Raw genomic sequence first — 21820 nt, forward strand, 5'->3', positions numbered from 1 at the left:
TACTTGCATAATCAACATATTTTTTAATCACTTTTCTTACATACATCATATTAAAAAAGTACTATAGTTGGTTTGTTTGAATAAAATATTATTTGAAATAATTATTGTAATATTTTTTATAATGTAATGTATGTGAAATAAGAAAGTAATTGAAAATATAAAAAAATAAATTAAAAAATATAATTATAATGTAAATAAAATATTATTTAAAATAATTTACTATTCAAATAAATTTAATATTTTTTAATAAAATTATTTTAAATAATTTACTATCCAAACACAGGGGATGTCAATTTGGAACGAGGAATCCTGTACAAGTGTAAGGGGAAGTGACACCCAGCTAAAGTTAAATTAATTCATCCGAGTAGGTCTTTTCTTTTTGGGAATAAATAATTGAGAAATTGGGTCTGCCACCAGACGTAAAAATCCAAGAGATCGAGCGGTAGACAAAACCCGATTGCCCCGCTAATCAGCTTTGAGAGATGTACCCTATTTTTATTCACCCTCCATTATAAAGATCCAAAACGAGCGTGAACGCGAGGGGGGAGCATCAGTACATCATCTCCTTCTCGCCTTCTTCTCTCTCTGTCCTTCCAGGGTTTCTTTTCTTTTCTTTTCTTTTTTTCTTTTTCTTTTTTCTTTTTTCCCTTTTCCCTTTTTATTTCCGTTTTATTTTTCCGCTTCCCCCCCCCCTTCCCATTTTTTCCCCTTTTTCAAGCCCTAATCTTCAACTCCTTACCTATTAATTTATCCGATATTTAGCTAATCTATTATATTCTCGGAAAAATAAATTAAAAAAAAGGAAGATGCAGCAGCAGAGGCTGAAGCAGCAGCAGCAGCAGCAACAACAAGCATTGATGCAGCAATCTCTCTACCACCCGGGTCTTTTAGCTCATACTCAGGTCTTTCTATTTCTCTCTTTATCTATTTTTCTTTTAATTTGAGTTTTATTTTGAAATTTTTTGCATGATTATTTATCTAGGTTTCAGTAGGGATAAAGTTAGCACCTTCAAAAACATATAGTGGAAGAATTATGTTTTTTACTCTGTTTACGTTGATGTCGAGTCGGATTTTTTTTTGTTTCGATATTATTACGTATATATGCTTAATTAGATATGTTTTCTGTTTTGTTTCGCTGAAGTCAAATTTGTTTGATATTTTGTTTTGAAGTTGTTTTTTTTTGGACGATTAATTTGTCTACAGTTTTTCTAGCTAATTGCTCTATTTTGCTTAAGAAAGATGGGGAAAAAGTTTGGAAATTAATACAGCTCTTGCTCTCTCTCTCTCTCTCTCTCAAGAAACAGTTTTCCAGAATGAATATTCAGCCATGCTCGTAGGTGCACGTGGGTTTTTTCTTCCTTAAAAAAATGGTCAAAATTGAGTTTAAAACTTAAGTTGCATCAGAGTCAATTCTACCTCCTCGTTTTATATTCTTAAACTGCGGGGATATTGAAAGTTCAGTTCTTTCCTGTAAAATTTGTTTCATTTTCAAGAGCTATTATTAGTTTATTTCTATTATTACTGTAGTAGTAGTATGGATGCACGTCTATATGCTGATTTCATGTTTGTGCTTGAAAATTTCCTGTTATAAGTGGGATTCGACGGCTGTGGAGTTTGGAGAATTTCTTGATTGAGATGAGAGGTGGAATTGGAAAAAATTATTTCCTAGCTTTCTGTAATTGTTATGTTTGCATATAGGTACCTTTATTTCAACGATGGACTGTTAGAGCTAATTTGGCATTATAAGTCTTGAGGTCAATTGGCCATCACCTTTTCAGGCATATTCACATACACGTGATTTGTGCTCTGTAGATTAGCTTGTTGAGAATATCTTTTGCTGCCCTAAATGTCTACTTTCTGTTGAAGTAGCGAAGGCTTAATCCAAGTATGAGTTAGATGAGTGGTTTTATCTGTTTTGCAATGTTTCTATGAATCCAGAATAGAGATTAGACTTGGTTCTTTATATCACCCCACTGATTACTATAGATATATTTATGTACACAAATGAGATTTTATGAAGGCAAACCTCTAATTTTTGAGTTGAAATATTGATCCTAATGAGTGGTCACCTCCTTATTATTTTCTTAATCTTTTTGGAATTAACTGTAGGTTTCTTTTATTTTGGAGTTTACCTCTCTCCCTCTCTATTTCTTTCTTTTCTTTTCTTTTTTTTGGATCTTTACATTTATCACTAATCTGCAGATAGAGCCTATATTGAGTGGAAATCTGCCTCCAAGATTTGATTCAAGTACATGCCGCAGTGTGTGAGTGCCTTGCAAAGATTTTACTTTGTTTTCTCTTTTCTTTTTGGGTAGCCTTTTTGACATTTTTTTGTTATTGCATCTCTTGGGGGTTTTCCTGTAGGAGATGAGTGCATAAATTAAAAGTTTACTTATGGTAATGCATTGGTTCATAGACAACACAAGAATGATATAAGATGTACTTAAGTTGTACTTTTGTTTTATGTTCAATAAATTCTATGGATGTAATCTGTGTGCATGTGTCTGTTTTCTGCTGTCCCGTGTCAGTTCTCAAAAAGTAAAATGCCAATATACTCCTCTTAAGTTTGTATTTCAATGAGATATTGCAGATATGTTGGGAATATCCACCCACAAGTGACAGAACCACTTCTTCAAGAGGTTTTCTCTAGTACTGGTCCTCTTGAAGGTTGCAAGCTCATCAGAAAGGAGAAGGTTTGTTTACATTGCTTCAACTTTCTTTCTTCCCCTCTGCCTGATTTTGTAAGACTGTTCCACAAATTTATGTAAGGTGCCATCAGCAGTTTACATTGCTATTAATTTATATTAAATACAACATATCATTGAAACTTTCTCAAGCTGACTATAGAAGTATGGTTGAACATTTCCAATTTAGTAAGCTGCTCTTTTAGCTATAGGAATCTTTCAAGTAATGTAAGATGAGGATGCGATGCATTTGGACCTTTTTCTCATTATAAGAAAGACCTATTGGTTTTTGAAACATACCCCTTCTTTAGAATCTGCTGTCTTCTTGTCTTGACTAAGCTACATCCAGCTCCAGAATTTTGAGCATCAACAAATTTCTTCTTGATGCTTGAGTACCAAGATTTCCTATTTGTGTCTGTAGTCGATCAGTTTATAAGGATTCAGATTTCTTTTCTTTTTTTTTTTTTTTTGGACCAAGTAGGCAAATGACTTTGAAACATCATTCCTAGAATTTCATGTCCTACTTGCTCAATGATGATGACTTTTGCTGCTCCTCTTTATGCAGTCATCCTATGGTTTTGTGGATTACTTTGACCGAAGATCAGCTGCACTTGCTATTGTGACTCTTAATGGGCGACATCTGTAAGTGTTTTACATTTTTGTGGTCTTAAATATTACAACTTTCGATATCTGACGTCGTAGTCTACAGATTTGGACAACCTATAAAAGTTAACTGGGCATATGCCAGCGCTCAGAGGGAGGACACGTCAAGTATATATATATAAACTCTCAACTGATGATGATGTGTAGTTTTTATATCTTTTTTTTTATTAATCCCATTTAATCCTATGGTCATGATTTGTAGATCACTTCAACATTTTTGTTGGCGACCTTAGTCCAGAGGTTACAGATTCCACATTGTTTGCTTGCTTTTCTGTCTATCCTAGCTGCTCGTAAGTTTCATTATTCTCTTGGTCATTCCTACTTTCTATGATTTGGGTAAGAATGAAGGTGGCTAAAATGTTTTGCACTTTTTAACAGAGATGCAAGAGTTATGTGGGATCAAAAGACTGGTCGTTCAAGAGGTTTTGGATTTGTTTCTTTCCGTAGCCAGCAGGTGCTTACATGGTCTTGTTGAATCCATTTATAGGCATTTCACATTTGTACTTTTAATTTTATCCTATCTTTATGATTTTGATATGTTTTTTCCCTCCCAGGAAGCCCAAAGTGCTATAAATGATTTGAATGGTAAGGAGATTTTCCTGCTGTTTCAAAATTGTTTGTCTCACTATGTTCTTTTGAATCTACTACCACGATAATTTAATGGAGGCTATTTGCTTCTATACCTTTCTGGCATCCCTTTATTGTTCTTGTTTGTTTGCCAACCTTCTTTTAAAATTTTCTTTATTTGGAAGGTGGATGTTAATTTGTTAAAAGCAAAGATATTTAGCCATATGAGTGAAGCATAATGTATTGGGATCTGGATTGGTGAGCAAATCGGCTTGCTGATCATTTATTGTTCTAGTTGGTCAATCTTCATGCTGGAGAAACTGATCTGAGCAGGTGTTATTCCAGTTTTCCCCAATTTTGATGGGGTCTTTAACCTCATTTTTTGTATTAACCTGGACTGCACCTGGGCAAATTTATCCGTGGACTAATTCATTCTCTTTGTTAACTGTATATAATGTATTTTGGGGGACATGTTCAATACACTGCTTATCTTTAGTTTTCTTTGTTGAAATTGTCAAGGACATGGGCTGTTGCTTGTTTGGAGTGGAAGTGCTTGTGCACGGTGGGACTAGGGTGGCTTTTGCTTTATGTAGTGCACTGCAAGAGTTGCATGTCTTACACAAACTTGTTTTGGCTTGGAACGAGAGGAGTTTGATGTTCTCTAGGGGGAAAGTTCTAAAATATCTAGTCTAGCTTGAAAATGTTTGGTGATGTTTTAGTAGATGTTTTAGTATTAAAAAAGAAACTACACTGGAAGATTGGATGCCTATTTTGAAGTGGCAGAAATGAGTACATGGAATTGGGACCAAGACTTCAAATAGTGTCAACTACTTGTAAACTTTTTTTGTTCAAAAGACTTCCTTAGGTCCCTTTCTCCTCCTCTGGAAGCGTAGTTTTGTACTTCTTCACAAAAAGTGTCTTTGTAGCCTGTAGGAGATGCTGTCTTGTGTGGGTGGCTACAACATGTTGGAGGTTGTAGGGAGATGCTTATTTACAATAGAAATTTTGTACTTATCAAGGGTTGGGAAAAGGTTAAGAAATTTTTTACTCGTGTATATATATACACACACACATTCTGGAGTTTAATATTGTCATGCTTTTGTTGGAATTGTAATTCATTCTGCAACACTGCAGGGAAGTGGCTTGGGAGCAGACAAATACGCTGCAACTGGGCAGCAAAAGGTGCTGCTAACGGTGATGACAAGCAGAGCTTAGATGCAAAAAGTGTGGTGGAACTTACAAATGGAACATCAGGTGGTTCTTAGTGCAATCTGGAATGTGATAATTTTAGGCACCTTGTTGTCCAGTTGAATTTGATTTTCTTTCACCACGTCCAAAAATCTTGCTGCTTGTTTAATTCTGATATTTGTACGCTTCTAGTTGAAGTGATTGATTCCACCTACATTTCGTAGTACTAAAGGAAAATGGTCCACAGGTGCATCTTAGCCACTGTATTTCGTGAATGCATTGGCTGTCTTCTTTTGTTCATTGCCATGCATCTATGGTTTTTAAGAGATCTTACTGAATGACAGTTCTCAATTTGAATGTATAGCTTACAAATTTATGAATTCATCATGCAGAAGATGGTCAAGAGAAGAGTGGCGAAGATGCTCCAGAAAATAATCCCCAATATACCACTGTTTATGTTGGCAATCTTGCCCCAGAAGTGAGTTTAAGCCAATTTAACAAATGCAACTTATATTTCTCTTTCATCCAATTTGTTGTCGTATATTATGAAGTGCTCCTGCCAAATCTTTGTAGACCATGGCACCAAACCATTGATGCTTCGGAGTTTACTACATACCTATGCTTCCTTTTTACGGCTCAAGACATTTTGTTATACCTTAACCCAAGTTAAGTGCGAGCCACTACTCAAAAAGAATATAGTACAGAAATCTTACAATTCTTGCTGCATGCAACCATAAATCTATCAGTTTTAACTTGCTCTTTGATGCATTGTGCCGGCTTTTATCTTTAATAGTTACTAAAACACTATTCATCAAATGTTTTTACATTTTACCTGCTACTTTTGTTGGTAATGTCGCCTTTACACACTTTTCCTTTAGTTGTTTGTCACTTAGTTTTATCTGGGTTCCATTTGTATATTTTATTGGATATGAAATATTTGGTTGAGGAGGAGTGGGTCCTAAATTCTATGGTCCTTAGGGAGATATGCTCATAGGCTTATCAGTTTTGGATTTAACATTGAGACATTGCAGGTGACATCGGTGGATCTCCATCGTCATTTCCACTCTCTTGGAGCTGGAGTGATTGAAGATGTCCGTGTTCAACGAGACAAGGGTTTTGGTTTTGTGAGATTCAGCAACCATGCCGAAGCTGCTCGTGCTATTCAGTTGGGAAATGCATGTATTCTGTTTGGCAAGCCAATCAAGGTAAGCCACTAAGCTACGAATTTCTTGCAAGTTACCAAGTGAGTGAGTTATTGTTACTTGATTTCTGCGGAGTATAAAGCATGGTCATGATGATCTATTGTCTCCAGACTCAGTCTGACAGAAAATTCTTATGCTCCTTTTTTGTGCATGTAGATTTTTTGGTGTCAAGTTATTACATATTCTTATGCTTTCTTGTAGTGCTCCTGGGGTAGCAAGCCTACTCCTCCTGGGACTAGTTCCACTCCTCTACCCCCGCCAGCTGTAGCACACATGCCAGGATTTTCAGCCACGGATCTTGCAGCCTACGAGCGACAAATTGCTTTGAGTAAAATGGCTGGTGCACAAGCTCTGATGCATCCCCAGGGTCAGAGAATTGGAGCTGCTAGCCAGGCAATCTATGATGGTGGATATCCGGGTATTGCTACGACCCAGCCACCTATATATTATCAGTAACAAACCAAAAGAAATTCCTGCAAATGATTTCTAGGCAGGTATTGAGTGTGTTGATTATACCTGGCTTGCTTTCTCTGCCTTAATCTTTTGCTTCCAGTTTGTTGGATCACCATATCTTACAGCAATGTGTACGAATATGTAGCCTGTATCTTATTTTGGGGATAATAGATTCTGTGAGACTTGTCCGTTGGGGATTTAATGATCTTATTAACTTTGGATTTTTTTCTTTAGTTGCGTATTAAATGACCATTCTTTATTTTGCCTTCGAGGCAACCTTCATGGACAATTTATCGGGCAAAAGTCAGTTTATGGACTTGGGTTCTGCTGCTCCCACCACACCATGACCTAATGGTGTGGCTGTATTTGGTGGTGGGCAGAAATTGTTGGTGATTGTACAAAAATCAAAATATAGACAATGCATATCCATTTAATGGAGTATACGCGTTGGCAGTCCACTTGTACATCCGAACTTCGATAGCGGACAAAATGCTAGTCGGTGGAAATTTTTTTTTTTTTTTTTTTTTTGCACCATTTACGTACCACTGGTTGCAAAGAAAAGAATTCAAGAGTTGAGAGACAAGTGGGCTTAATCGATCTATGCATGGCGAAGGTGATTTATAGAATTTCGTTCTCTTTTGTTACTCAATCCTAGCTAAAGCCAGATACAAGTTGTTGGTTGAGTTCAACTCCGTTAAAATGGTCGTCTTTTGCAGTCAATTCAATTGCGAGCATAACGTTACAAAAGGACATTTGCCTAAACTTCTTACATTAGAATGACAAAATAAAATAATATGAAAAAAAATTGTAGTTGAGAAAATTCAAAAGTGATTAGAAAATATTTTTGTGATGTAAATAAAATAATATCTAACCAAAAAAATGGCGTACGCACAAGACCGACCTAGTTTTGGTGGTTTGAGGTATATAAAGATCGCAACGGATCTTCTGTCTCATATTCTGTGTCACTCTCTGTCTCATTTTTTATTATATTACTATTTCTTCTACATAAATATCATGTTTTAGTTCTTTTTTATTTTCTTAAAATTCAATAATTATAAATTTTGTGTAGAAAATTATAAAATAGGACAGAGAATGTCAGATGCAGAAGATCTATAAAGACCAACAAGTCTCTGATGTCTATGCTTGGGCATTTGCAACGAACTTATAGTGAGATACTGCTAGAGCAGAAGTACTGGCAAAGTCAGCGGACCTTTCCAGTTTCCAACGGACTACGTTACTGAGAATTTCTTCAGCAGTTCTGTGGGAAGGAAGGACATAGCCACTATACTTGGTTGGTCAGTACATGACTTCATTAGACCTCACCTTTCACATACCTTTTCCCCTTGCGTTAGCAATAGGGCTCTTCGCTTATACGTGCATCTTGTACGTTTGTCCAGATAAATTCTATTTAAAAAGAAAAACTAAAGGATAATATTATTAGACTGCATCAATCACTTCTAAATTTTTGTGTCTGGATTGAATGGAAGATCAGACCAATAAGGGTTCGAAGTTCTTCTTTTTGGGAAGGGGTGAGAGTTCGAGATGTGCTAAAGATAGAGCTCATGATGGCTCCTGATGCGGAGTGGTACACATGTTCCCTAGAGGTTCAAAACCTGGGCCTCACTCAGTTTTATCATCTTGACAATAAAACAGGTTTTCGATTTGGACAAGCCTTTGCAGCTTCTTGCTTCTCCAATCTCCATATTTAAAAAAAAAAAAAAAAAAAAAAAAAAAAAAAAAAAACCCTCCAAGAAACTTGTTCTTTCACTCGAGTGACAAATTAAAGTTGAGCTGAAGATCTTTTACCATGAAACTCAAAATTCTCATAAATTGGAGGTTGAAGCTTAATATTACATGCAACCAAAATTGGAGAAAGGAAAAAGAGACCTTTCTCTAATCGGTGGTTTCTCATATGTATAAGACTCTTCCCGTATATACATGGACTAATCGTTTATGGCATGACTCTTCATGCTTGATTGAAGTGTCGTTTTGTTAGTTTAGATTGCAAAAATTCCTGGTGAAAGTATCTGGCCGTGGCCATTTTTGTAAGGTGAGCTTGAAACTTCTACTGATCTTGAAGCTTCAGAGCTACACTTTTCTTTGTGTTCATCCATCATCATGTGACTGTATCTGCACTCTGTACTACAAAATGCTTTCTCTCCCCTGCAAATCATGTAAACCGAGATATGAATAATTGATCAATAAGCAGTCAAGGATGGGGTAGGACAGCATGACCACAAGGAAGAAGCTACATAAATAAGACAGAGAACCATGATAACTGCTAAAGCGTAGCTGATGCTGTACCTGTACATGTAAATGTCTCTGCCTTGAAGCTTCTTGTGGCATAAGTTGCAAGAATCGAGAAAATCACAAGTCGGGATAGCTGGAGAATTATCAAATCTAGCAGGAGATAAGGTGAACAAGCTGGGACGGTTACTTCTCGAACCTTCCCTACCAAAATCACTTATTTGATATCCTTTGCTCCCTCCATCATAGTACACTCTGGTAAACGACTTGTTGCCTGGTCCATGACAAGTCACAAAAGTATAATCTTCCATACTATCCATCTCCGCTTCCTCAATACCTCCCTTGCGGTTAGCTCGATTGTTAAAGTTCCGAGCTGGATTAACAGGAATTGGATTGGACCGATTAATATTCCGATTGGACAAGGCCTTGGTAGCAAGATTTTCATTTGCATGATCATGAACTGACTTTTCAAGGGCAGCAACGATTCCTAATCCAACCCCACCAAGATCATAATGCTTCATGCCTCTGGGGGATTGAATCCTGAACTCCAATGGACTTCTGGGGCTAGTGGCAACATCCATTAGCCCGGCCGCCCGTTTGCCTAAAAAGAACGAATTGGTCAGGTTCCCAATCACTGGAGTAGGTCTCTTGCCTAGCATGACTAAATCTTTCTTATAATATTATAGTTTGAGAATTGGAGCTCTGGCTTCAACTCTTACGAGTTCAACAAATGCTTGTGGCTGCAAAGCTCTTTTATGGGAGCCTAGGAGCCTAGGGAGAGGGATGGCTGGCCGGGGGGGGGGGGAGATATGGGCTCCACTGCTCTTTTTTGTTCTTTTGTGGGTGGGGTGGGAAGGGTGTTAAAATAATGCTGCAAATTGTGATGTTTGATGGAGTTGTTAGACGACTAAGCCCATTGGTTTGGTTAGAAATTATAGAGAAGTGGTGATTGGAATTACATGGCAGAGAGGAAGAGGAATAATAATGATGGAGTCGCTTTTGTACAACTATTAAAAATTGATTGCTTAGCAACTTTAATGCAAATGTCACTTGTCAGTGGGCTATTTTTTAAAGGCACGTCCATCTCCAGTGATTGGGACCCAACCCCCAGGATGGACCCACACGGACCGTTGCTTGGCGCAACCAAAGATTCCGGTGAATTTCGTTGCCGGAGATCGGGACACGTTTCCGAGATCGAAAGATGGATTCAAGGCCTAATTACCCAGACCCACTAAGGAGGTTTAGTTTAGGGATTAGGAGCCCACTGATTTTATTTTAGTGCGTGTCCTTTTTATTTATTCTGTGGTTTGATGCTGGGCCCACGAGAAATTTGGGCCCCACGTGCTGTACCTGAAAGCGATTTTTGGTGGCCCCGTAATTCCTTCTTAGCAGTCAGTGATCAGTAGAATTTGAGGGCTTAGGGTTGAAAAAAGTTAAAATGATTGATTAGAAAACGTATTTGCGAGGGTAAATAAATAATATATTCTATTAAATATCACCAATCAGAAAACGTATTCGGGAGGGCACATAAATAGTATTTTATTAAAAATCGCCAGTATTATAGTAGTGTACCATCACAATGATGGTTTCCTTGATCTATCCTACCGTAATATCTTTAGTAGCTTACTTTTGGGGGAAAAATGAAAGATATTTTTCATAGTTTACCACTCAGTCCGCTATTTTGTTTTGTGATACCTTTTATTTTATACTCTTTGGTTCAGGGTTATATTATTTGCCCTCATACTATCTCATCTTTATCTTGATGACATCATATTGCCTTGTTTTAATTTCTTCTTCTATCCCATCTCATGTTCACATGTAAGGAAGTTTGGCACAATTGTGTTCTCTTTTTTCTAATCTACACAATTTTTGCTTCTCTTTTCTAAATTTACATAACTATTATTTTATTTTACTTTCATATTCTTATTTCAATTTTAATTTTGCATATTTTGGTCATTTTGAAGCTTGGGATTTTTTTTTTTGGGTTTGAAGTTTGAAATCTATTCATATTACATTGAGAGATTGATCTTTTGCATGATATAAATTCGTGAAGTTTTGTAGAAAAAAATAATACATATCAGTGACAATTTTAAATTGGTCATTTTAATGTGTAATGGAATAACTAATTGGCTTTAGAATGTAAGAGGAAATCTAGTAAAGTTAATTCATAGGCTAGGAGAAGAAATCAAGAAGAGGGTACTGTGGTCTCATCAAAAAAAAAAATGGAATAGTTTGAGTGTAAATAACATATGAAGAGTGCGAATAACATTACCCTTCGTTTATTGATGAAAAGGGGGTTAATTCCACTTTGTCCCCCCCAAACTTTGGACGATTACCCACTTCAATCCCTAAACTTCAAAATGGGACACTTAAGTCCCTAAACTGATAAATATCTCTCAATTAAGGAAAATTGTTAACAGAATCCTGAATGCCGTTGGTGGTCGAAGTGTCTCAGTTTATAAATTTAGAAATTTAAGTGTCTCATTTTATAAGTTTATGGACTTAAGTGTCCCAATTTATAAGTTTTAGGGACTTAAGTGTCCCATTTTAAAGTTTAGGGACTGAAGCGGGTAATCGTCCAAAGTTTGGGAGGCACAAAGTGGAAGTAAACCATGAAAAGGAGAAATATCTTTGTTTTTTTGGTTTCTTTTTGTTTAAATGATCAATATTTAATTTATTTTCCTTATTTGGTATAATAAAACTTCTCGTAAACTACGAACATGTACTCAACTGAGGGTTTGGGCAATAATTTCAACTTTGACCAACGAATGACATTTCCTTTTTAAGGTCACTATCGATTCCACTGCGCTATTTGATACCTTAATTGACCTATGAATCGTTATTATTATTATTTTTATAAAAAAAAAAAAAAAAACAGTAGCGTGAGCAACTTGACAAAGTCTTATTATGCTAATTAATGATCCGTGGGAGTGAAAGAAGCACAAACATAGAATTTGTGAAAACGTGTCTAATCTAAAAGCACTACACACAATTTCAGCAAGCGGCAGGCAATTGACAAGGCCATTTCAGATGTTGAGACCTTGATGTCATAAATATATTATTCGTTGCAAATTTCCAATATTCTGTTTTCCATACCACGTTACGTTAGAAACCACGGTTTTGGTTTCATTATAGCAAAAGAGTGTTTTAAACGTAGTCATGCGTGGTAAATTTTTAGAAACCGGACGAAAAAAGTGAATATATTGAATATTCGTTAGAAAAATCCTTTACATAATGAAAAGAAAAGGTATGGATCTTTGAGGGGCTTTTGCCACGTCTAATCTACTCTACTGTCGTTTTGAAACATTCATCAATGTTGTGAGTAAATGAAATCTGGTCCAGATCTTACCAGTCATCAACTGGTAAAGTTTAATCATGTCTTAATTCTATTGGATAAAAGCTGTTCATTTCATTATTTTATGAAAAAATGAGATAAGTTTTTTTGTAAGGACTATGTGCTATCTCCAAAAAAAAATTTTAATTTGTTACATTTGGCTTGAATAAGTGTTATTAATTTTAATTACTTAAAATGTCGCATCAAAATCATTTTTTTTTTTTACCTATTGTCACAATCTACGTCTATTTTTACTCTAACTTATATTAAAGAGATGATCCAACGCGATTGCTAGAAACCGGCGTACAAGTGCCTCTTACGAATTTAAAAAAAAAGTCCCATTAAATTTTAATTTTTTTTATAAAAAATAAGATTTGAACCTTGCCTTTACCTCACAAAGACAGAGACAGAGACAGAGACAAAAACGGGGTGACCAAATACTATTGAGGTGGTTGGTTCATCAAAGCCACACTCGTTGATGTCTGATTGGCAAGTCTCTTGTCCAGCCACGTGAAATTGTGCCCCCCGAGTGAATACGCCATCCATCTAAGAGGGTGACGTTCGACAATGCCTCAATTATTTGTTTTTTTGCAAGAAATTTGGGGCACTTCGACGTTGACGGATTAACAATAAATCATGCTCTAATTTCTATAGCTAAAATTTTAAGGGGTAATTTTCAAAACCTCCCTTGAAGCTTTTAATAATTGTAGTTGCCTCTCCTAAGGTTTAAAAAATTAAACTTACTTACCTTGTTGTTGCTACAAAAAAACTATGATAGCCTTCATAAACTTTACAAATTTTAAATGAAAACGAGTTTAAAAGAGAAAAAATAAAAATTCTTTTTTGGTAATACTTTTTTATTCTAAAACACAAATGTCGTCTAATTTCATACGTTATACTTCATTCCTGACTTTTCTTGCTATATTTATTAATCAATTTATACAACATGAATTGTTATCCAGACATACTTTCTATGAGAGATTTTCTTAATTTTTCAAATCTTAGAGGAAGTGATTGTAATTGTCAAAAACCTCAAGGGGAGTTTATAAAACTATCAAAAATTTTAATGTCATCACAAAACTATCCTTATCAAATCAATTTGTGATGCTATTTAAATTTTACTTGAAAAAATATTTTTTGACATGTTATCAGGAAAAAGTTATTATGACATTACTACTTGAATTTTGCTGATAAAAGCAAAACTTTAAAAAAAAAATGCTAGAAATAATGTTGTCGTACAATGTAGACTAGAAATGACGTTCCCAACCAATGTATTTGGACTTGAAATAATAAAGAAATGCATCTTGATATTTCAAGAGGAAATGTTTAGGTGGCATGATGTTGACGCACCTTAATTTTTCTTCAATGCTTGAAAATGATATACTTAAAACTACTTCGTCTCATATAAATCAGAAAGTTCCATCAACCTCTGTCGAGTTGGTTATTTTATTTATCATCTTTCGAGGCCAAAAAAAAAAAAAAATGATGATGGAGAAGTTTTGGAGAGCTTCTGTTCCTTTCAGTCGTATAGGCAATCAAATTAACTGGTTAATATATAATTAGCTACGCTAAGCCTTCTTCCCTATCTAGCCTATTTGCTGGGACGAAAATAAAGATCAATTGCCATTTCAAAATGTGATCAAGAATAAAAAAAAACTTCCGGGACATTAAGCTCCTAATTGTAGTTGCTGTGGACTTTCAACAATACCATTTTATGTTACAATTTTAGTTAGAAGCACTCAAAAAACTAGCTTATCTTTAATCACTCCTGCTACTGTCATGAAGTTAATCCTAATCAACTAGCTGTGATTTTTTAACTCTTGGATTGTTTGCATATGATGAGCAAGATAATGACTTTTAAATATAGTTTTTGTTTCAACATCCCAATAAATTTCAATGTAGAGAGTTTTTAAGGATTTTGATTTGGTTAGAAGATTTTAATAATTTTTTAGCTGTCAAAGAGTGGAAGAAGCTCACCCCCAATCCAATTATATCCAAGTATGGGCCAACAAAATAATTGACCCAAAGCTGCTACGATGCCTACGATACTAGTGTTGGGACTTTAAGATGGGCTTATGAGATAGTGTTTGCTTCAAAAAATGTAATGGCAGCTTTGTTTGCACGTAACAGTAAACCAAGTAAGAATTGAACTATGTCTTGTCACTTCAAGTTGCACGGTACAGCCTCTACCTCCGAAACTGGACTTCCATTTGATGTCCAGTAATTGATCCAATTAAAAGCATTATTGGACCCTATTGCCCAACAAATTTTAGAAGTCACACAGGCGTGATATTTATGGGTGGGAGTTTTGGATAAAAAAGAAAAGAAGAGAAGAGAGGTGAGAGATTTTGATATTGTTTGGAAGATTAGAAAAGAAATTAAATGATTTTGAATATATAGGTAAATAAACAGGTAGATATGTAAGGACAAAATTAGCGTTTAAAAAGTTTGTGATCTAACTATACAAAGGCTCAAATTTACTTGGACAATAATTCAATCCATCTGTTCTCACTTAATTAAAAATAGTTGATACCTTTATTTAACTTAGTCAAATACCAAGTAATGATCTTACTTAACATAGTCAAATACCAGAATGTTGCATAATATTAAGTGGAATGTTGGGGGAAGGTTGGGGTTAGTGATAAGGTATGGAATGGTAAGTTCACAAAAATGTTGCCTTTTTCATTTTATCAATGTAACGAATTATGCTCGTTACATAGATAAATGCACCAACCTCAATACATCAAGAGGGGAAGATCTTGTCCCTGACCAAGAAACAAAAATGCAACTAGTATTTGCCAATCAATATTATAAATGCATGAAATCTTACTCGCTATTTGTAATTGTAACATGTCTTATGCAAGCTATCATTTACACAAAAAAGTTTTTGCTTCATTCACTATGACAATATATCAATTTGTTTGTATTTCTATATATAATTTTTTGCTTAAATTTTTGCTTGACATGTTCATGAATGTGATGACTATACATTAATACATAGTTATCTTATTCTGATTATTATGGATTAGAAGAAACCAAATTTATTGCTTTAGAATATATAGAATTGAAGGAAAGTAAACAGTGCAAGCATGATCGTGTACTATTATCCAAAACTATTTTTACCACAGATCAGCATAAAAATCTGAACAACCAAATTATGATACATTAAGATAGATATTATTAAGGAAATATATGTTGAGATAATGTAAAACAAGCGTATCCTCATTCTCATCAAATTTTGCCACTTACTCAACCACCTAATACTTAAATCATTATAACAGAATTTTACCAGCAACAACTCAGCTAATCCCTTTCAATCTCTTTTCAATAATACCCTTTCATTGCCTTAATTTTTTTAATTGTAAGTGTAATAATCATATGTTAAAAATAAGGACAAAAAGTATGAAGATGTTGTTTTTTTAAAGGAACAACATATAATGATTGCAACCATAAACAATATACTTTACAATACAAACAAATAATAAAATTTTATTTAACATGTTTTCAAATTACAAAGTAATTGTTCTCCTTTAAGGTTTGTCTATTTGGTACTCTAAGGCCACATAGTAAGAAATAAATCTGATAATATTGTTATTATTTTTTGACAAAAATGTACATTTCTTCTACAAAAGTGTTGCAATTTAGGAGGCTAGTTATAATTAAAACTTTAGTATCTGTCCAACCCTTATTTATCCATATGTTTCTTAGATTATCAAATGAGAAAAATCTTTTTTTTTTATGTAAAACATTTTGATTGAATTTAACAAATTTTATGAACCTTTTAGAATATTTAATTTTTATTTATTTGAATCAATGGCTTGAAAATTTAGAAAAGGGAAAATTTTTTAATTATATTTATAATTTATTTGAGTTGTTTAGAAGATGAAAAAAGTTATTTTCCACATCTTTACAATATTTCAAATAGTTTTTACATACTATGTTAATTATTTATAATTTATCAATTTAAAATTTTGTCTCGAAATTATAGATGAAATTTGTTAAAGGATTTCTCAAGTCTAAACGTATAATCTTTTTACTAAGAAACACATCCATCAAATTTTCAAATATGAAAGGATTTTAAATTGATTTGTCATTACAACTAAGGATCACAATAAAAGGGCAATTTTGGGATGAAATAACTTTTCCTTTTCTAAACATAATATTTTAATGATATAATTTGAATTGGATTGAGAATGTTACAAAATTTGAAAATAAGGGGGATAAGTAATATTTCTAAACTTTAAAGGTGCTAAGTGAAACTATTAAAACCTTAGGGGATATTTTTGAAATTATCCCTAAAATTAAATAAGGATGGTAAACCGTGCATGCATGATGGTTTACTATTATCCAAAACTATTTTTTACCAAAGATTAGGATAAAAATCTCAACAACCAAATCAGCAGGATAGATATTAATCAGGAAATATATCTTGAGATACGCAAAACAATCTTATCCTTATTCTCATCAAATTTTGCTACTTAACCGCCTAACACTTAAATCTTTATAACAGAATTTCATCAGAAACAACTGCTTACCGGATCCCTTTCAATTTGGATGAGCGTTGGAGCAAAACGGCTAGTAAAACTCACACTATAAATACAACGAATAGAACTAGAAAACAAGAAGAAGAAGGAAGTACCCTATCCTACTGCCCATCGTTCCCATGGCATACTCCAACATTAATTGTTGGTTCCATGCATGTATTCTCTCCTTTCTGGTCTTAAATTCTTTGTCATGTGCTTTTGCTTATGATGTTTCTTACGATGGAAGGGCCATCAAAATTAATGGCGAACGTAGAATTCTCATTTCTGGCTCAATCCATTATCCAAGAAGCACTCCCTCAGTAAGTAGTTATATGTTTTTATTTTTTTTTTAATTGGACGATTATTATTATTATTTTCAAGACTGACAAATGTGTCTTTATTTTTATCCTAACCCTTTTGTAGATGTGGCCTGATTTGATAAACAAAGCCAAGGAAGGAGGGGTGGACGCTATTGAAACCTATGTTTTCTGGAATGCCCATGAACCACTTCGTCGTCAATACGATTTTAGTGGGAATTTAGATCTCATAAGGTTTCTCAAAACCGTTCAAGATGCTGGATTTTTCTCTATTCTTCGCATTGGACCTTATGTCTGCGCTGAATGGAACTTTGGGTAAACTAATTTTTTTTAAAAACTATTTTGCTAATTTCTAAGCTCAATAAATCTTGCTATATTATTTACTCACTTTGTTTATCGTCAATAATGAATAGAGGGTATCCTGTGTGGTTGCGCAATCTGCCTGGCGTTGAGTTACGAACGGCCAATGATGTCTACATGGTAAAAAATATTGTTAACTCTTATTGCTTCATTTCTTTTTCTTTTCCTCAGGCATATTAATAAGCTTTCATTTTTTTTTAAATTAAAAAAAAGGGGTAAAATATTTATTGGTTGATTTTGTATTTGTTCAGAATGAGATGCAAAACTTTACAACCTTGATAGTGGACATGGTGAAACAAGAGAAGCTTTTTGCATCACAAGGAGGTCCAATTATACTTGCACAGATAGAGAATGAATATGGAAATGTAATGGGACCTTATGGAGCTGCTGGCAAAGTGTATATCGATTGGTGCGCTACTATGGCTGAATCGCTCGATATTGGAGTTCCATGGATTATGTGTCAACAGCCTGATGCTCCACAGCCGATAGTATGTTTGATCTAGCACAAAATACAATGTGTTTTTTTTTTTCATAAAATATTTCATGGTACTTTTCTTTTGTGTTGAACTATGCTAATATATTTTTGACAGATAAACACCTGCAATGGCTGGTACTGTCACGACTTTGAACCAAACAATGCGAATAGCCCTAAGATATGGACTGAAAACTGGACCGGATGGTCAGTTCCATCTATCTAATTTTTTTGGTTTTCCGATTGGACGATAACAAGTATGGAAATTTTGATCATCGGGTTTGGTTGTTTGTTTCTTTTTAATTATATGAAGGTTCAAGGCTTGGGGTGGAGGAGATCCATATAGAACCGCAGAGGATGTGGCTTATGCTGTTGCAAGATTCTTCCAAACCGGAGGCTCCTTGCAAAATTACTATATGGTTGGTTTTATTCATTGTTTCCATCATCATTTTGCAAGATCAAACAACAGTTCTTTTACGAATCAAAACCAATTCTTCTTACCTGAATTGACCTATTTAAAAAACCAGTTCTTCGCTGTTTGACATCTTTCAGTATCACGGTGGGACTAATTATGGTAGGGAAGCTGGCGGTCCGTATATTAGCACAACATATGACTACAATGCACCATTGGATGAATATGGTAATAATGACGCGAACGGAACTTGTGATCTGATCTAACTATACATACATTTGTTTACCAATTCTTGATGAAACGACTCTTCTTGATTTGTTGATTTCTTTTCTAGGAAATCTAAACCAACCAAAGTATGGACATTTGAAGCAACTCCATGACACGCTGCATTCACTGGAGAAAATTCTCACCTATGGCAATGTTACCAATACAGATTTTGGAAATTCTGTTAAGGTATGGCCAAAGACTTGAATTGTTATAACTAGCAGTGCATACAAAATGTTTTTTTTGGGAAAAAAAAAGTTTGAAACCATTTACCCTTTTTGTTGTTGTGATTTGATGTGTTTCAGTCTACCGTTTTCACTCTCAATGGTACGTCAGCTTGCTTCTTTGAGAACTCAAATACTACAACAGATGCCACCATCACTTACCAAGGATCCCAATACAATGTTCCGGCTTGGTCCGTTAGTATACTCCCCGACTGCAAAAAAGAAGTCTATAACACAGCAAAGGTAGGAGGAACCTATGAGTGCTAATTATTTCTTAACGTTATTATTATTATTATTATTATTTTACGTTACTTTGCTGTCTGTTTAGGTGAACACCCAAACTTGGGTGAAGGTGAGGAGGTCAAATGAGGCAGAGAACGAACCAGTTTCTTTAAGCTGGACATGGAGGCCTGAGGCAATAGATGACGCTGTTGTTCATGGCAAAGGTCATGTATCTGCAAATAGACTCCTTGACCAGAAAGTTATTAATGATGCTTCGGACTATCTTTGGTACATGACGAGGTAATATGCCCCCATCAGCTAACTTACAGAAGAAGAGGTCATCACATCACATCCTAATCGGCTTCTTCTACACATGTGATTGACCTTTCCCCTTCATGAACAGAGTGAATCTTGAGAAGAACGATCCTATCTGGAGCGGCAATTTGAGCCTTCGAGTGAATGCCACTGGCCACATTTTGCATGCATATGTCAATGGTCAATACGTTGGTACGTCAATTCAATTTTTTCCTTTTCTTTTTTGGCCCCATAAACTCTTAGTTGTCACTGAATCTGATTGATTAAATTTTTGCAGGCTCTGAATGGGCTCCTTATGGTGTATTCAACTATGTATTCAAGAAGGACATTCAATTGAATCGTGGATCTAACCAAATTGCATTGCTCAGCGCAACAGTTGGACTTACTGTATGTTTGCAGTTCTATCTGTGACTATATCTCTCTTTCCTTTTTCCTTTTTTTTTTTTTGGGAAGGGGGGAAAGGAGGGAGGAGGGGGGGTTCACTCATTTTTTACTGTATATATAGGCTTGGATTTGGCAGTGTGGTTCACTCTCACCATTTCCTTTGCTTCATCTTTTATTGCATTTAGAACTACGGTGCAAGATTTGACGAGATTCCAGCTGGAATTTCCGGGCCAGTCGAGATAGTCGGAAGAAACGGTGATGAGACGATCATAAAGGATTTGTCACACCACAAATGGTCGTACAAGGTTGGTCTGCACGGCCTCAGCAAGAAAATTTTCAAGTCCTCTGATCCATCACTTTGGCAGTCTCAAGATCTACCCGTCAATAGAAGGATGACTTGGTACAAGGTAATATTTGTCCCAGTTAGAACCAGAACGAGCTAAAATGCTTCGTTCCCTCTAATTTTATTCACGATTCACAACAATCTTTAAGTTCGCCCTTGATTTCTCACCCAGACAACTTTCAAAGCTCCACTGGGAGAAGATCCAGTTGCGGTAAATCTCCAAGGATTAGGCAAAGGTTGGGCCTGGGTAAATGGCAACAATTTGGGGCGGTATTGGGCTAGTCTCTTGGCGGATGACCAATGCTCAACCGACCCCTGCGACTATCGTGGACCTTATACCAATAGCAAATGTGTCACGGGCTGTGGCGAACCAACCCAAACATGGTTAGAATGCTTCTGCATAGAGTACATAAAATCTCTTGACTTCAAACATCTCCTAAATATAACAATAAATGTGTATGTTTTGATGTGCTGTTTTTAGGTACCATGTTCCTCGGTCGTTCTTGAATGACGGTGATAATGACTTGGTTTTGTTCGAGGAATTTGGAGGCAACCCTTCGCAGGTGACTTTCCAAACGGTTACTGTTGGGACAACATGCGGCAATGCGTACGAGAATACTGTTCTGGAAATTTCATGCCAAGGTCGACCCATTTCTGACATTAAATTTGCCAGTTTTGGTAACCCAGAGGGAACTTGTGGTTCGTTCCAGAAGGGTACTTGTGACGCCAACAATGATCCACTTTTGGTTGTTCGCGAGGCATGTGTTGGAAAAGAATCTTGTTCGTTCGCTGCTTCTGAAACCTTACTGGGGCCAACCAATTGCGATGCAAGCGTTACCAAAAGACTCGTGGTAGAAGCTGTTTGCTAGCTGTTCCCCCTCCCCCTTTTTCCTTTTTGGTCCAGTTTCGATGGAAAATGATATTTTGCTTTTTTTTTTTTTTTTTTTTTTATAAATTAAGTAGTCAAGGAGATGTCACTCCGACTCCGTTCATAGGTGTTATTGGCTAGCGTAATGTTTGTTATTTGCGTTTCTTAGATTTTCTTCTTTTTTTTATGGATGTTTCTTCTTACAGGAAATATTCATATTTCTTAGTATTGAATCAATAATATATTAGAATCTCTTTATATTTGTCTCTATTGGATCAGTTGAGTTCTATTTCTAATTTCTTTTAAACACAAATCTTGAATGAGGCAACGCTTTAATGTCGATTGGTTTAGCAAGCAAGATCCTGAGGAAAATTTTGGCACTATGTTAAAGATGACGGAGTGGAGGTGGTGCCTTTTATTTTGGAGCTTAGTGGAACCACAGTGTATGGGATAATTTGTAGACCAGCTAAGTCGTTGCGGCTAATTATGCACCGAAAATATGCTGCAGATCCTGGCTTCTTAGAGTGGGGCTAACTAGTTGCCGACTTGCCGTACCTTTCACAATTCTGCGTCCGATTATATGGCATCTTCTCCTTCCCCTCATTATTATTATGATCATCATCATCATCATCCAATTAAGCCTAATTTAGAGCTTCATTGTTGATTTATTATCATCATCATCCAATTAAGCCTAATTAGAGTCTCATTGTTGATTTATTATAGTGACAGTGCCCAGAATTTCTTGTTCTTAAGCGTCATTGGCAACTAATTGACCATA

General features: G+C 35.4%; 3 protein-coding genes across 4 annotated transcripts; 2 read left to right on the plus strand and 1 right to left on the minus strand.

The window, feature by feature from the left end:
• The first annotated feature begins 499 nt into the window (after positions 1–499).
• LOC113691769 (oligouridylate-binding protein 1) lies at positions 500–6990 on the plus strand. 2 transcript variants are annotated; one of them, XM_027210065.2, is made up of 12 exons: positions 500–902; positions 2203–2264; positions 2591–2693; positions 3250–3326; positions 3394–3455; positions 3550–3637; positions 3726–3801; positions 3902–3932; positions 5049–5168; positions 5498–5580; positions 6134–6307; positions 6506–6990. In XM_027210065.2, the coding sequence occupies exons 1-12, from the start codon at positions 807–809 to the stop codon at positions 6758–6760; spliced, it is 1227 nt and encodes a 408-aa protein (XP_027065866.1). In that variant the 5' UTR covers positions 500–806; the 3' UTR covers positions 6761–6990. The 2 variants fall into 2 exon arrangements, with proteins under 2 accessions (XP_027065866.1, XP_027065864.1); XM_027210063.2 differs by having other exon boundaries at positions 505–902; positions 5495–5580.
• A 1567-nt stretch (positions 6991–8557) lies between these two features.
• LOC113693636 (FCS-Like Zinc finger 13) lies at positions 8558–10026 on the minus strand. Its single transcript, XM_027212202.2, has 2 exons — positions 9062–10026; positions 8558–8920 (listed from the first exon to the last, which is right to left on the minus strand). Exons 1-2 carry the CDS (start codon positions 9661–9663, stop codon positions 8755–8757), a joined length of 768 nt encoding a protein of 255 aa, XP_027068003.1. The 5' UTR covers positions 9664–10026; the 3' UTR covers positions 8558–8754.
• A 6836-nt stretch (positions 10027–16862) lies between these two features.
• On the plus strand, positions 16863–21310 carry LOC113693637 (beta-galactosidase 15). Its single transcript, XM_027212203.2, has 15 exons — positions 16863–17181; positions 17285–17493; positions 17592–17658; positions 17790–18026; positions 18129–18217; positions 18324–18429; positions 18563–18650; positions 18757–18875; positions 18992–19153; positions 19239–19432; positions 19536–19639; positions 19725–19834; positions 20017–20238; positions 20347–20558; positions 20656–21310. The coding sequence occupies exons 1-15, from the start codon at positions 17002–17004 to the stop codon at positions 21041–21043; spliced, it is 2487 nt and encodes an 828-aa protein (XP_027068004.2). The 5' UTR covers positions 16863–17001; the 3' UTR covers positions 21044–21310.
• Positions 21311–21820: the final 510 nt, after the last annotated feature.

This window comes from Coffea arabica, chromosome 6c (assembly GCF_036785885.1).
Source record: "Coffea arabica cultivar ET-39 chromosome 6c, Coffea Arabica ET-39 HiFi, whole genome shotgun sequence".
Lineage (NCBI taxonomy): Eukaryota > Viridiplantae > Streptophyta > Magnoliopsida > Gentianales > Rubiaceae > Coffea > Coffea arabica.